The sequence below is a fragment of the Oppia nitens genome, unplaced genomic scaffold, assembly GCF_028296485.1.
Source record: "Oppia nitens isolate AA-2021 unplaced genomic scaffold, nextdenovo-longstitch-racon4-pilon3 scaffold10_pilon_pilon_pilon, whole genome shotgun sequence".
In the NCBI taxonomy this organism is placed as follows: Eukaryota; Metazoa; Arthropoda; class Arachnida; order Sarcoptiformes; family Oppiidae; genus Oppia; species Oppia nitens.
Window position 1 is genome coordinate 792,550 of NW_026533189.1, and position 16,237 is coordinate 808,786.

Here is a 16,237-nt window from a genome sequence, read left to right on the forward strand (position 1 = left end):
AAAATAATAATTATTTTAAATATAAATTAAATCCATTGAACTCGTGGTGTGAATCAGTGACCGTCGGCTATGCTGTCAGTCGTCCGAAGCAGTGGTCGCACACTTTGTGGCCACAAATGTCTCACCAAAGAGTTTAAACGATTTGGACGCTTTMTGTTGCCGCAAGTGGTGGACAAACCGCCCGATTATTATCAAACAATTGAACAAAAACTCAATGAAATTAATTATTACGAAAATGCTATCAATTTGTTTGACATCGGGTTCGCAAATGACTCGGATGTCACACAAAAGTGGTCACAAGTAAAGAAAGATTTTGAAAGTAAAACTCTTACGAGAGTTGACTTCGAAGACTTTGATGAAGACGAAGACATACAGGCATTGAATTACAGACGGATTTACGAGAAATGGCTTTTGAGTGACGAAGGCGTCCAAAGTATCATTGATTTGGCCAATCATTACGCAATCTTTAAAGATCTGTTTCCACCCTCACATCAGATACAGAGTGTTTCATCTATAGAGTCMATCCCTCCAAAGCCTACATATTATTTTCGACCATTAGTTCCATTGAAAGCCGAATTCTGTGTTCTTGAGTCCGAAGTCGGAGAAGAAGATATTTTGACAGAAAATAGTACTAAAGAAACTTCTTCTGAAAACAAATCGGATGACATAATTGTTTCGCCAGTATTTCGCGGAAATCTATTGTATCCACAAAAATGTCAAAAMTGTCCAAACGTTTCAATCGACGCTTCGGCTATTAATGGGATCAATAATTTTGATAAAAGTAACGATAATTATAATGAATTGAATGAATCAAATGGTCAGATAAGGCTTTTAAATGATATAAATAATTATTACACGTTATGTCTAATTAGTTTGGATTCATTACTCGGTAATGAATCCAATGTTTGCCATTGGATGACAACCAATATTCATAATACTAAAGGAGTTACCAGTTATGAGACAGTCATTAAATATTTGCCTGTTTTTGGAGTCAAAGGCTTAGGGTATCATAGATATGTGTTTTTGTTATATAAACATAAGAGTCCATTGAAACAACAATCTATCGATGATTTTGATCTTAAAAAGAGGTCTTTCAATGCTTTGGAGTTTATGTCAGCTCATGGCGATGATAACCAACTCACACCTGTAGGTCTTTCATGGTTTCAAACTATTTGGGACTATAGTTCACAAAAGATATTTTATGATTATTTAGGTATGTCTTCTAAAATGCTGTTTTAAATAATACGGTAATTGTTTATATTATTCTGCAGACATGCGATCACCTTATTATCAATGGATACCACCAAAGGATAAATTTTACAAACAATTACAATTTCCTGCCAGAGCTCCGTTCAATATGTAATGTCAAATATAATTGATTTTTTAAACAGTACTTTAATTTGTTTTTTTAAATTATTATAAAAATAGTTATTTGGATCAATTCAGAGATCCAAAGGATTTAGCCAAAGATGTTTTATTAGAACGGTTAAAGTCAGTCAATCCTTATGACTATAAGGATACTTTTAAAGAACCAGTACTTCCACATATTCATCCCATACCAATTGGTACACCTGATTGGCTTAAGGCACCCATAAGGAAAAGGCGTTCAAGAATTGGTATCTATCGTGGACTCAGACCTCATTCTGCAATAGAGCCTTTCGACAACAATGCAGACCTGGATCAGCCTAAACATCCACGAATTCATCCAACATCTGCACCAGTTAACCAACCTTTACCCTATCCGGATGGTCATAGAAGACCTAAACCACTGAGAGATACATTTTGGGTGAAACCTCCTAACGAACACCCGACCTATAGAATTGCATATCCATTGAGTTTACCAGAAGATGAGCGCAAAAATGTTAAAAAAGAAGACTTGGAAATAAAATAACGGTTTGACTTATCTGTGAGTTTGTTAATTACAGTACGTTTATAGCCATTTGTTATCATTAATTAGKTAAACATTTTAAATAAAAAATAGTCAATTTTCTATCATTTATTTAAATTAATATAAGATTCTCTTAAATGACAAATATTTACATTAAATGATTGTTTGCTTTTAATATATTAGTTTTTATACAAAATGCTATTTACAGTAATCTATCTTAATATTTACATTACGGTAATATATTGTATTAAATATACCGTTTTCCCTGTAATTTATTCGCAAGTTTTGTAAACAAAATATCTTACATTTTTAAAGGAATACTTGCAGTATATTATTAATATAAGGATAGTTTGTAAATAAATATAGAATATAAATATAAAGAAAACATATCATTGATTAATAATCTATTGAAGTTATTTGTCAATTATCCGGTTATAGAAATATTTATATTTTATCATAAGTACGGTAAATGTCTATCGTTTTGCATATAAATTAGATATTAAATAAAATTTATTATAGGGTTAAGAGATTGCAGTGTTTTGTTAATATGAATATATTATAGATAAGCGAAATATCTAATAGAGAAGTCTTATATCTGAATTACCGGGGAATACGGTATATCATTATTATTATCGGTTAAACACATAATAAACAAAATAAGTTTTAATATATGATATCTACTGTACAAACAAAATGATAAATATGTGAATTAAGTTACAAGCGATGAATCTTCGGGAACAATGTCTGAATATAAATCCGAAAGAAGGGAATTGAATTCATTCTTTAAATTGTCGTCTAATTGCATGAAATCTTCATTTTCTAAATTATCGATAAATTGATTCAATTCATCGACATTTGTGTCTTTGTCTTCAATAGTTGATTGCTTTTTTAGAGGACTTCCAGGAGGTGTCTCTAAGAATTCGATATTATGAAGCGGTGTTGTATTACCCGAACCGAGTCGGTTGGCCTTCCATTCGAGTACTTTCTTATTGAAATCAATTTCACGTTTTGTAACCTTTTTATTGTAGCACTTCTTTGTCGTTGTTTTCTTTTGGTTACATTTGTCAGCGTATTGTCGATACGACTCGAATCGAGGATTCAATTGTTTACGGATTTGCGATAATAATGAAGATGTGGATGAAATGTCTGAATGAAGTGATGATTGACTGCTTACTGAACTCTCAGTTGTGCTGACAGGTGTGGCCGGCATTGAATAGGGAAGAGATGATTGATAACTAACTGATGGACTCGACACAGATTCATAGGTAGTGTCGACAATGATAATGGACTCATTGTTTGTCACAACACTCTTTGTTTTTGTCTTATCGCAAGACGTCTTCTTTGGATTTGGTTTTGAATACAATTTCGAGTATTCATTAATCTTTGAAGTAATATCACAATCGATACTTAATATCGGTTTCAATGGTTTTCGCGCAACTCTTTTATTGCAAGTCGTCCTATCATTTGATGTCTTCCTCTTAATCGTCGCTTTTCTTTTATCACTCAGTGATTCAGTTACCACATCATTGGTATTATTAACAATTTTGATGGATTTGGGTTTAATTAAAGTACAAAACACTTTTGATTTATTAATTATATCAAATGATAGCAAATTAGTGTCACTATTAGTGTCACAATAATATTGTTTAATCCGTTTTTTAAAAACCTTTACCTCATCCACTACTTCTTCATCATTGATCTGTTGGACAACCAATTGATCTTCAATTGGTGTTATAAGTTGTGGCCGTTCACACAATTGTCTGATATCGGTAAATATGTGACACAAAAACGATTGATTGTCGATAGGCTTCAAAAACTGTGTCGGAGTTCGGCATAAATCACGAATTTTATCGAAAATTAATCGACGATTATCTCGTTTGTCTTTATCCTTCATCACCGGCCGCGAGATAGGTCTCAAAGGTTTCAAGAATTCGGTAATCTCTTCATTTGGTCTATCGTTTGCCACCGACGACATCAACACATCCATTGACATTAGTTGTCCCTTTTGATTGAATATCTTAATCTATAATTATCTTCATATCCATAGATTGGCCACAAAAACGAGTGAAGCGAGCGGTTCGGGTCAATGGATTGGACTCAAGTAATACCGTAATAATTGGTTAAATCACACAAACAATAGCAAAGAGTGAATGACTTCATGTGTAATACATAAACGTGTGTTAAATAACTGCAGATGTGGTCAAAGTGTGTTCACACGTGACGCGTGTTGTGTCCGATGGTCTAAAAGTAGTGACCAATTGATAGACTGTTTGCACGCCTTTTCACTTAAACACCGGCTTTGCGTTCATATCTCGTATGCCATCCGTTGTCTGTTTGTCGAGACATCTGTCGGACAAACAGTCARTGCATTGAAAGACTAATTGTTTGGAAAACGTTTTGTTGACATTTGAAACACATTTTCGGAAACACTTTTCAAACATTCAGTTAAGTGATCACCAAATGAGTTGCCCGTAAAGTGATGGCCACAACACTGGACTCGACGCCTACACGACTCCCCCAAACACCGGGACGACAACACAGTCATGAAAGTCAACCGCCGGTCACTATTGATTCTCTGACGACTGTCCACAAACAATCGGTCCATACGTTGGTATTTCGGTCAATGAAGAGGACACACGACATGTTCATCAGTGACCACAACGAATTACCGCCGATTGACCAAAAAGCTCATGAAATTCAAATGACTCTTAAGGCCAGAGACCAATACAAACCTGTTCTTCATTTGGTTCCCAAAGATGACGCAAACGAATCGTTGAAGTCTAAAATGAAAGACAATCAAAGAGATGAAGAAATGAAGRGTAATATCGACGATACGTCTGGTAATAATAAGAGCAATTCATTAGTTCTTTACTCCGAACCGACGAAATCGATGCCAAATGTTGGCACCAATTCATCCAATAACCAACAAGTAATGCTATTATCTTCGGGCACACAAATAGTTCATAGAAAGCCACCGCCAATGCCTAAACCTGAATGGCATCCGCCGTGGAAGTTATATAGAGTTTTGTCCGGTCATATCGGTTGGGTTCGCTGTTTGGCAGTTGAACCGGGAAATGAATGGTTTGCCAGCGGTTCTAATGATAGGATCATTAAAATTTGGGATTTGGCTTCTGGAAAGTTAAAGCTATCACTGACAGGACATATATCAGGTGTTAGAGGTCTGGCAGTCAGTGCTCGACAACCGTATCTATTTTCATGCGGTGAAGACAAACAGGTTAAGTGTTGGGACTTAGAATACAACAAAGTGGTTCGTCACTATCATGGACATCTCTCGGGAGTTTACAGTTTGGCATTACATCCAACTATCGATATATTGGTGTCCGCCGGTCGAGACTCTGTGGCAAGAGTTTGGGATATAAGATCTAAAGCTCAAATTCATTCGTTGTCCGGTCACTCAAATACTATTGCTTCGGTTGTATGTCAGGCTACCGATCCACAGGTTATTACGGGATCACACGATACAACTATCCGTTTGTGGGATATTATTGCGGGTAAAACCCGAACAACATTAACGCATCATAAGAAGAGTGTCCGCTCTCTTATTATTCATCCGAAACTGAATGCATTCGCTTCGGGCTCTTTCGCAAACATCAAACAGTGGGGGTTTCCCGACGGAAAGTTTATTCAGAACTTGAGTGGTCATAATGCTATAGTCAACTGTCTCGCCATGAATACGGATGGAGTACTGGTTTCTGGAGCAGACAATGGTTCCATGTTTTTTTGGGACTGGAGAACTGGTTACAACTTTCAACGAACCCAATCATCAGCACAACCCGGATCTATAGAGTCGGAAAATGGTATCTTTACCATGACTTACGATCAGAGCAGTTCCAGACTAATTACGGGTGAAGCGGACAAAACCATTAAGATATATAAAGAGGACGAAACAGCAGATGAAGAATCACATCCAATCAATTGGAAACCAGACCTTCTTAAGCGCAAACGTTATTAACATTTATTATAATCATTTTTCGTGTCATTTATTCAATGATATCAATGTTTGGTTCATTTGTCAAAAAAATAAAACTTAAAAAATATAAATTATATGAAACCAAAAAATCCATTATTAAATTCAAAGTTTATATTTTATAAATCACTTTCAATTGTGACAATTGGATTGTCAATGATATCTTCTGTTTGTTTATCATCTAATTTCTTGTTATTCAAGTAATTCGCGACTTTATGTTTCTCTCGTTCATTGCCTCTTCGCACTTCTGTAATCGATAATAAAAATTATAATATATTAATAATAATAATAAAACTAGTGCTTAATATCTCGGACCTGTTTCGGTGACATCTGCGCCACAAAGTCTTAAATAGTGGATCCTTTCATTTTTGGCAATATAAGCACGCAATGAAGTCTTGCCTTTCCAGCAACAAATGGGCAAAATTAATGGTAAGTCTTCATTAGATTCGACATCTTTTTTGATAACAAGAACACAACAACCAGAGCTGAGTTTTATTAGTTTTTGTGGATCACATCCAGTAAACTGATCCAATGGCATATTATCATTGGATAACAATTGTTTCGCATCAGATGTAGATAATTCAATGACATCATCATTATTGAGATATGGATATAAAGATTGAAGACCTTCTTGTGTGATACGAAAACCGCAAGGATTTACTTTATCGTCACTTCTTGAAAAGAGCCGAACGCCACCATTGATTAACTTTAATTAATAGTTATGAATAAATTAATATTAGGTTTAATCGACTCATTATATTAATAAAAACCTTTATATTTTGCTGATTATTAACAACTATTTCTTTAGCAGCTTTGGTAAGAAAATAAATATTTTTCTTTTTACCGACAGCACACCTGTACACCAACTGTTCCGACGGAAACGTGTCTTTTATTCCGTAATATTCCCTAAATTTAAATAAATAATATATATATATATTCATTAATTAGAGTACCAATGCTGGCATTTAATACCAATTATGGTAATTATAAACAAATCAATACTTTATTTTAATCCAATCGCAATCATTCTTATCCATGAAAATGAATGGATCTTCTTTAAATCCATACACTCTTCTCTTTTTTCGTGGTCTATCGTTTCCAGTGTTAGCCGTGGTTTTACTTTCCGCCGTTGTATCTTCCGGTGTCTTAACTGATTCTTCAGTTGACGACTCCCATGGAAGTGTGTCAACAGTTTTCCTAATGACAGCAACAAAGAATCCGCCAGTATTTTGCAGATGAGGTAAAACTCTTAGACATCGATTTAGATTTAATTCTTTTATATTTTTTGGTGGAAACAATGATTCCCTAATTTGTGATTTATATTTCTCTTCGACTTCTTCCACAGATTCAACGCAAACCACTTCTCTGGTCATAACTTTCCAGTGGTCTAAACCTTTAGAATATTTCAGTTTCGGTAAAACTTGTGAGACATCGACAAGATGTGCACCTCCTTCGGATGCATTCAGAAGAGATGCAATAACTGATTCGTCTTCAATAGGATTCAAACTACACGTCGAATAAACGAGAATTCCGTCTTTACGTAACATTTCGAGACCTCTTCGGGCAATTCGGTACTGAATTCCGTGAAAATTGTTTCCATTGGCGGCATTCCATTTGAACCACACATCAGTGTTCTTACGTATAGTTCCGTCACCACTGCACGGGACGTCACATAGGATGCGATCAAACTTCATAACAACTCGCTGTCCATTCTGTTAGTACATGAAAAATATTATATAAAAAATTGAATTACAAGTAAATTATAAAATATCATAACTAACCACTTGTTCGTAAAAGTTAGGCATTCCTCCCGCGTCGTGGTTTGTAATCAAAGTGGAACAACTGTGCAAACGTTTTGATTGATGGACTAACATATAGCATCGTTTGTTATCCACATCATTGGCCACAACAGCGCCTTCCGACACGCCATCATCTGAATGAAGCATTTCAATTATTTGTGCCGTTTTAGATCCCGGAGCCGCACACATGTCGAGCACTCGATAGCCGGGCTTTAAGTCCATCAGAAGTGCCGGAATCATAGATACGGCTTCTTGTCTACTGATATAACCCTTTAAAATGAAATTATGATAAGTAAATCGTTTAAAGTTAATCAGTCATTCATTTCAATACTGAATCAGTTTCTGATATTAAGAAGTTCTGTAATATCCTGAATGTGTCCGACTTTCTAATTTCAACTCTCGATATATTGCAATTCCAGGCAAATCGGTTTGGATACCACTCTATACATTCGAGACCATTATTATTATCGCCAACAGCTGTTCCGTTGAAGTCTTTGCTTTCGATGATATTCCTCAGTGCTATCGTCTGACTCTTGCAATATGAGGTTAAACGAAATGCTGACGGAAGTGGTTCTCGAAGACACGCCATAAATGCTTCCCATTCTTCATCGGCCACAATATTCTGCATTTTGTAATACTTTTCGTAGTCTTTATTATCCTTAACAATATCCACATATTTCTGTCGTTCTTCACGTTTCTCATCCCGTTTGCTGTCATTTGATTTCTTCGTCAAAGAAATTCATTATAAATTTGTTGCTAAATTCAAGTCAAATATCAAACAAATGCTTACATTATGTCTTTGTCTACGAAACTGCTTCCTCTTCTTCTTCTTCGTCTGTAAGTCTGAACTCATCATTCAATAAGATGTCAATTATTTTTGAAATCAATTGAAATATGTTTTAAATTGTGATTTAAATTGAATTTAATATTAATTAATAGTAAATATAAGTTTCAAAACTCCATGTGATTTGGCATTACTTCTACACAAATGATGTGATTTTAAGTTAACAAAAACTACTGTATAATAACCACTTGTTTAACATTAATAAACTAAAGGTTTGCACACAAAATATAATTTATTACTAAAACTTTGCTATTTATTAAAAATCTAATTATCAAAATAATTAGATTTAAAAAATTAATTTTTATACAATATTAAATGCAAATAATTTTCTTGAGATTTGTATTTTCATATTTACTTTACTTTAAAAAATATGTGTTATTTATTGTATAAATAGTTTATAATTAATGATATATTTAGAAAATTTTCACATAACTAACTAATAATTTAATTGTCAAATAGACTAATTGAATATTTTGGTAATTATACTAAATATTGTTTATTCACTACATGTATAACTAATATAAATATTTCCCTTCAAATACCTGTCGACCTATTTATGGATCAACTCTTTAACTTAAACCCTATACACTGTTAACACTTTATTATTACAGCACTGACCATATATTTATGCCTTGATATACCTGAGCTTCACGAATGCAATAATTAAAAATTGTTTTACAAATTAATAAATTATAAAATCATTATTTAAAAAATACTATAATATTTAATGTCTGTTCACTAAAAATGTTTTGCTAATAAAATTTCAATAAATTTTTAAATATTGTAATAAATTTTTTTGATATCAATTTTTCTAAATTAACACCATTGTTAACTAGGTAAGTTAATGTATAACATTATAAATATTTTAAAGATTAGTTTTTAAAAATATAAATAATAATAATATGCATTTTTCTAAACTTTTGTCTATTAATAATTATTTGCATAATTATAGGAAAAAATAAAATATTGTTAATTTTATTGTAATAATATTGCACTTATGTTTTTAAAATTTAATTAATCTAGGTTATATTATGAACTTTATCAATAAAAATTTCATATTAATGATATATAATTATATATTTTGAAACTTTATATAATTATAAATTATAAGAAATCAAAATTTGGTGAATTATTACCAATTGATATCTTAGTTATGTATTTAATGGAAATATAATGATTTGAAGATTAATTAGTAATTGCGCTCATTATTTATATATATATCTATATTATTCATTAAAATGTAATTAATGATAAGATATAATATAATTAAACATAGCAATTAATTTGGTTCATATACTGTAGTAGAGGTAGTATTTTCAATATTAGTAAGGTTGCGGTCATTTTTATTATATTTAATGATTATTTATAAAAGTGCACATATAATTACATAACTATAACTTCATACTGTATATCAATTAATTATTTCATATTAGCTCATTATTTCATTATTATTAAATGACAATAACTTTTAAATTATACTACAGTTATTATAACTATAATATATCTCTAAAAATAATATCTATTTTTAATAACTTGCTTTTACACTATTTTCATAGTCTATGTGATGTGATATGAAATAAATAATGTAATATTAAAATTAGATGTTATAAATAAATATACAATATATTTGGTAAAAAATAATTCCTATGTTTGTGCTATATATATATATATATAAATATTTTATTTTATTAAATATCAAAAGTATAATTAGGATAACTATATATTATAATTTTATGATTTAAAAAAATTGTCATAAAATAATTTTATACTGTAATAATATGTTATTAAATTAAATATTAATAATTTGTAAAGAATGAAATTATACATATGATATACATGTACAGTATATAATTATATATAATATATATTAAAATCTTGTATTGAATTTATATAAAATATATACAGTATTTATACAAATATATAAAGAAATGTCTAAAATTATTATTAAATATAATTATTATGAATGTTAATACTGTAAATAAGTATTAATATTAGTATATTATAAAGCTATACAATAACTAATTTATGAGCATTAAGTACAGTATAAGATATCGATGTTTAATAAATGTTTTCTATATATTATAATGCATTATAACAGTGTCATACTATTCCTATTACGAAATGATTGTATTTAAAAATCTTTAAATATTCATAATTTCGTGACAAATGTTATTACCACTAATAAATTATTTGATAAGTTATAATTTACTGTATATATCGCAAATAACAAATATATATATAATATATATATATGTATATATATAATAATAATTTAACAATAGTTTAATTAATGAATACTGTATTACTTAATAAATTGTGCTAAACCTTAAAATTTGTGTAAATATAAGTTTCATTTTGTTTTTTCTTTCTATTTCTTTCTATAGCTCTTTATCTAATATTTTAGATTTCTAAATATTTATTAAAAATAATAATTTAATAATAATAATGTTATTGTTTATGATTATAGTATTTTAAAATTTTTGGTATAAACATTAAGAATTAAATATTTATAAATTATAGTAATTTATTTAAATTACCGTAAAAGGCTATAAATGCATAATTATAGTAAATATATTTAAATTATGAAAATAATTTAATATCGTTAAAATATATTTTTACAAACAAACATTTATATAAATTATTAATTAATTAAAGTGTGTGTAGTGTAATATTATAAAAGTTGTGTAATGCAATATAATTATTAAATACAATATATCATTACTAATAAGTATTTCATTACTATTGTATTAAAATTATAATATTATACTATAATAATAAGTTTATAAATTATTTAAAACAAAAGTATGTAATGTATTTGTCAAAACTTATTTTAGACAACATTACGTTTGTATTAATAAATGATTATATATATATATATATTATATTGAATATTACAGTATTTTATACACGATATATTGTAATAAGTTTTTAAACAGAATTAAATGATATGTTTTTTCCCTTAAATTAATTTTAATAATAAATACTACATTTGAAAACGAATAGGTAATAAAAAATTTAATAAATCGTTTATTATACATTATATGCTTTAAGTTAATATACAGGTACAGTATATTTATTATATTGATTTTATTTTTATATATTAATATTATTCTAATAAATATGTTTATAATAGAGTTGACTATTCTATAAATAATTAATATATAAAATATAAAAAAAACTTAAACTTAATACACTTAATAGTGTTTAATTAAATTCTAATATCATTTAATAATTATCAAGAGATTAATTGTTAATATACTTTTAAATAAAATATATTTTTTTACTTATATTATATAATATATACAATATAACGATCTAACGATGCAATATTTATCTGATATTTTTTTAGTAATACTGTACTTTCAATAAACCACATATTTTATTATTATGTAATATATTTGTAATATTGTAAATGTTGAAAAACATTATACAACAATTTTTGATATCATATAAATCTCTCTCTCTCTCTCTCTCTCTCTCTCTCTCTCACTCACTCACTCACTCACTCACTCACTCACTCACTCACTCACTGGTATAACATTTGTCGACAAATAAGAGATGAATGATTCACATTTGGATAAGTGATGCGGCACTGGGAGCCCATTAGTGATGGTATCGACAATACTGTTAGAGTATCGACTTTCAAATGTCTCTCCAATTTGAGCCAAAGATTGCCAATAAAATAGATATAATCGAGAGTTTGTTGTCACTAATGTCACAATCAAGTGATGCGAATATTGAGAGCAATCTTTATTTTATATGTCATTGTTTGCAACAATAGTTTAAAATACTTTATATAATATGTCAAATGTTATGTTTTATAAATCATTTAATAAATATTTTTTGTCATAACTTTTTTAACATTAATCTAAATATATTTTATTGTAATGAATAAGATATAAAAAAAAATATTAAATTATTATTAGTTTTACTGATTAATTTAATACTAATTTTCATATTTATTACTTTTTTACAAATATTATATATTAAAATAATGTTAAATTTTCAAATTATAGTGTCAAATTATAACTTAAATAATTATATTTTAAATATATAATTTAAATAATATATAATTATAGATAATTATTATAGAAAATAAATTTAATACTTTTTACTTTATAATATTATCTAATTATTATGTATTCTAATAATTAAATTAAATTAATTGTATCAATTAAAGCTTAATAATTATTAAAATTATTAGGCAATAACTAAATCTTTTATAATACTGCAATGAAATTAAAATGTAAAATTAAGTTTATAATAATTAATTTAAAAACATTATAAGTATTAATTTATTATGTTTTAGTTTGTTTTTATTTTTATTAATTAAATAAATTAAGAAATACATAAACTTTAAGTTTAATAAATATCTTAAAATTTTGATATAAGTTTTTATTAAATTTCAAAAACCAAAATTTTATCAACAAATCATTAAATTAAAATTTTTTCAATTATCTGATTGAGTTGATAAATAAATAATGAATATCAGATTTATATAATATTATATGATAGTATTAGTAAATGTGATGTTATATATTAAAAATAATAGACTATATGATTGATTGCATTTATATGAATCTAATTATTATGAAAACTACTAATAAATTATATAATATTAAATTATAGTAATTTTGGCCAAATTTGTAGATTTGATTTTATTGGAATGAAAACTATTTAAATATGATTTATTTGATGAAAATAGCTTTTAAGCTAATTTGTGTGCACTTAAAGAATAAATAATTTAATTTTTTGTTGTAACAGTCATTGATTTGAATGAAAACAAGTTATGTACTGAATATTTCTAGAAATTATTGTATAATATATACTATTTATATAATGTAAAAATAAAGTGCAATTTAGTTCATTAATGTTATGCAAATAGCATTAAAGTGAAAGCATTGCAATAATGTATATATAGTCCAATGATTTTAGTATGAGATTTACGTTAGTGGAGGTGTCGTATGGTTTGTATAGTTGTTATTATTATAGCAGTGATCACGTATGAGATGTTAAACATTTATGACATTTATTGGATAAAGAGGTTGAGTTAGACTAACATCTCATATAATATAACACAGTATTACGCGATCAATAGTAAAGCAATAGATTGCTTGTTATCACATCTTTTGGATAAAAGTGTCACATATTTTGAGTGCATTTACGGAACCAAAAGAATTAGATTTCAAGTGATTTGCGGTAACCGTATGGGCTTTACTTGTGTGTCGACCTACCAGTGCTTACCATAAGATACATCTCTTACAAGTCACTACTAAACCAACAGTTGTATGATTGTCGATGTGTTGGTTGTTATGAGGTTTGCCATAACTTCTATATTTGGTAAACCTTTATATATGGGTTAATAATATTAAGTAAACCTTTAGTGAAATCTTAGGACATAACGTCAACTTTGATATGCTTTGAACAGAAAGACCAGAAAATTAAGTGTTGAAACACTCGCAGGAAATAAACCGAAAATAAATGACTTTTACGAGAAAAAGCGATTTTGCTTTACTATCATATAAAGAGTCATACAATCAAAGAGAGAGAGAGAGAGAGAGAGAGAGAGAGAGAGAGAGAGAGAGAGAGAGAGAGAGAGAATTGTGAGCTGTGTTAAGCCTCGATGGAAGACTGGTTTACGAGTGGGTGAAAGAGTGTCAGCATTATTGAGACTAACATAACATAAGTGCACACAAAATAAATGTAATAAATCGCTTCAATTTTATGCATTCAGCCATAAAGTGAGAGCAAAGCTCTTAATCACTTTTTAACTCTCTCTCTCTCTCTCTCTCTCTCTCTCTCTCTCTCTCTCTCTCTCTCTCTCTCTCTCTCTCTCTCTCTCTCTCTCTCTCTAGATTATTATATTGAACGAGCCCTCAATTTATTGACTAATTTAGATGCAATGTTAACATTATATAAGTAATAATTTGAGTGTTTTGATAAAAAATTGATGACATCCCCCATTAAGAAAGGATCAAAAACTTCACACATTAGTGACTCAACTGAAAGCACTGGCTTTTTATGTATTGCTATCCGACTTACTAATTGATCAACACTACTGTGCTATTAATGACAGTAGTTTTATCAATATTTGTATAATAATATAAAAAGGCAATGAATTTAAGTGAAAATGAATTACAGTTATCAGTGTTTTGCTGGGAATAAGCTGTGAATCAGTTTAAAGTAATGATTATTGCAATGAAAAGGCAATGAATGTAATGCAATGATTTGGGAATACATGAACAGTACTTTCATTGCACTGTTAGGTCTAACACAACTATTTTTATTTAGACCGATCAATACTTTGCCTTTAAAGCGATTGTGCACTATTTATCTATAGGTTAACTATAGGCGTACCAGCAATATGTATGACTAAAGCAAACAGTCAGCTCTTTGATCATCACATTACTGGCCAAATGTCTGCTCTTTTCTAATCAAAACTCAATTATTTAATACTTAATTTTGATGCAATACTTATCAATATTATAGGGTTTTCAAGTGATAAACACTGAGCGGTAAAGTACATCCTTAGTGATGGTGTGTACTGTATGTGCTAACTATGCTATCAAAGGGTCGATGCTATATATATATATATATATATATATGTGATGATTGGTATTTGCGGTGTTTCGCCTTTCATCACAATCTTTACACTTGGATTCACTTGCATTTAGAGATATACATCACTATTACTGTAATATAACTGTATATTATAGTGATATCACATCTCTAAACATATTATCAAATATGTTATCAAAATGTTATCAATTCACTCATCTCTTAGATTTTAGCGGCAAATAAGTTCATGAAGTGTGTGTTGTCTCACAGTAACTGTACTCTTATATTGCTTTTAAACTAAAAGTATCTTAATTTAAGTTATGAGTAGATCTTAACATAAAATGCAATGATTTCATCGATATTATTAACAAAAAGTCTGTGCGTGTAATGCAAATGAATTGCTATTTACTATATGAGTCTATCCATGAAAACCACTCAACTGGCAGTCACTATAAAAATCTTATCCTTTAGTAAATGTTGCATAACATCAACAAAAAGAAAATTAGGAAAATATCAAAATATATTACATATGACTGTATCGAGGGATACACTGAAAGACTCAAAGGATGAAAGAGAGAGAAAGAGAGAGAGAAAGAGACTAAAGGGGATGTCATTTGATAATAATAGTGACTATATATTGATGTTTGATAATGTATGAGACATTATGAGACAAATGTCGAGCTCATTGGCAATTGTATGAAATACTTTGAATTATATGAATGTATGGATTGGCATAAAGTGAATGTAAGTGATATATAAGTGAATACAAGAGAAATATTATATGAATGAATTGTCGTAATGAATGGGCAATGAAAATGCTTTGAAAAATGTCTTTATATAATATATATACTGTTGTTATTGCTTTTGAAAGACATATATGAGATGGCAATTGAGCAAAATGTAAGTCTTTTGATGGTTTTCATCACTAAAAGATGATGTTCTCAAACATATAATCACATTAACAATATTATAAAGCATTGAAAAGCCAATACTCTATAGACTCAAACCTTTCATAAAAAAGGGGAAAACGAGAGTTGTATTGAAAATTATGAAATGCTTGACTAGTCATAAGCCGATAAATTTATTTATTTTCCTCACAATCAATGCTATGAAACGGTCTAATATAACAGTGATTGATTGAGACGGATATTCACCATATC

The 16,237-nt window shown here is 29.0% G+C and overlaps 3 protein-coding genes across 3 annotated transcripts; 2 read left to right on the top strand and 1 right to left on the bottom strand.

The window, feature by feature from the left end:
* The first annotated feature begins 20 nt into the window (after window positions 1-20).
* On the top strand, window positions 21-1,954 carry LOC128956621 (uncharacterized). Its single transcript, XM_054302372.1, has 3 exons — window positions 21-1,213; window positions 1,272-1,359; window positions 1,429-1,954. The coding sequence occupies exons 1-3, from the start codon at window positions 70-72 to the stop codon at window positions 1,889-1,891; spliced, it is 1,695 nt and encodes a 564-aa protein (XP_054158347.1). The 5' UTR covers window positions 21-69; the 3' UTR covers window positions 1,892-1,954.
* Window positions 1,955-4,227: 2,273 nt separating this feature from the next.
* Window positions 4,228-5,883, top strand: LOC128956720 (pleiotropic regulator 1-like). The gene has a single exon (XM_054302469.1). It carries the CDS (start codon window positions 4,368-4,370, stop codon window positions 5,859-5,861), a length of 1,494 nt encoding a protein of 497 aa, XP_054158444.1. The 5' UTR covers window positions 4,228-4,367; the 3' UTR covers window positions 5,862-5,883.
* Window positions 5,884-5,885: 2 nt separating this feature from the next.
* Window positions 5,886-8,658, bottom strand: LOC128956517 (RNA cytosine-C(5)-methyltransferase NSUN2-like). Its single transcript, XM_054302272.1, has 7 exons — window positions 8,466-8,658; window positions 8,007-8,399; window positions 7,658-7,945; window positions 6,879-7,588; window positions 6,647-6,782; window positions 6,192-6,582; window positions 5,886-6,123 (listed from the first exon to the last, which is right to left on the bottom strand). Exons 1-7 carry the CDS (start codon window positions 8,529-8,531, stop codon window positions 5,996-5,998), a joined length of 2,112 nt encoding a protein of 703 aa, XP_054158247.1. The 5' UTR covers window positions 8,532-8,658; the 3' UTR covers window positions 5,886-5,995.
* Between the last annotated feature and the right edge of the window lie 7,579 nt (window positions 8,659-16,237).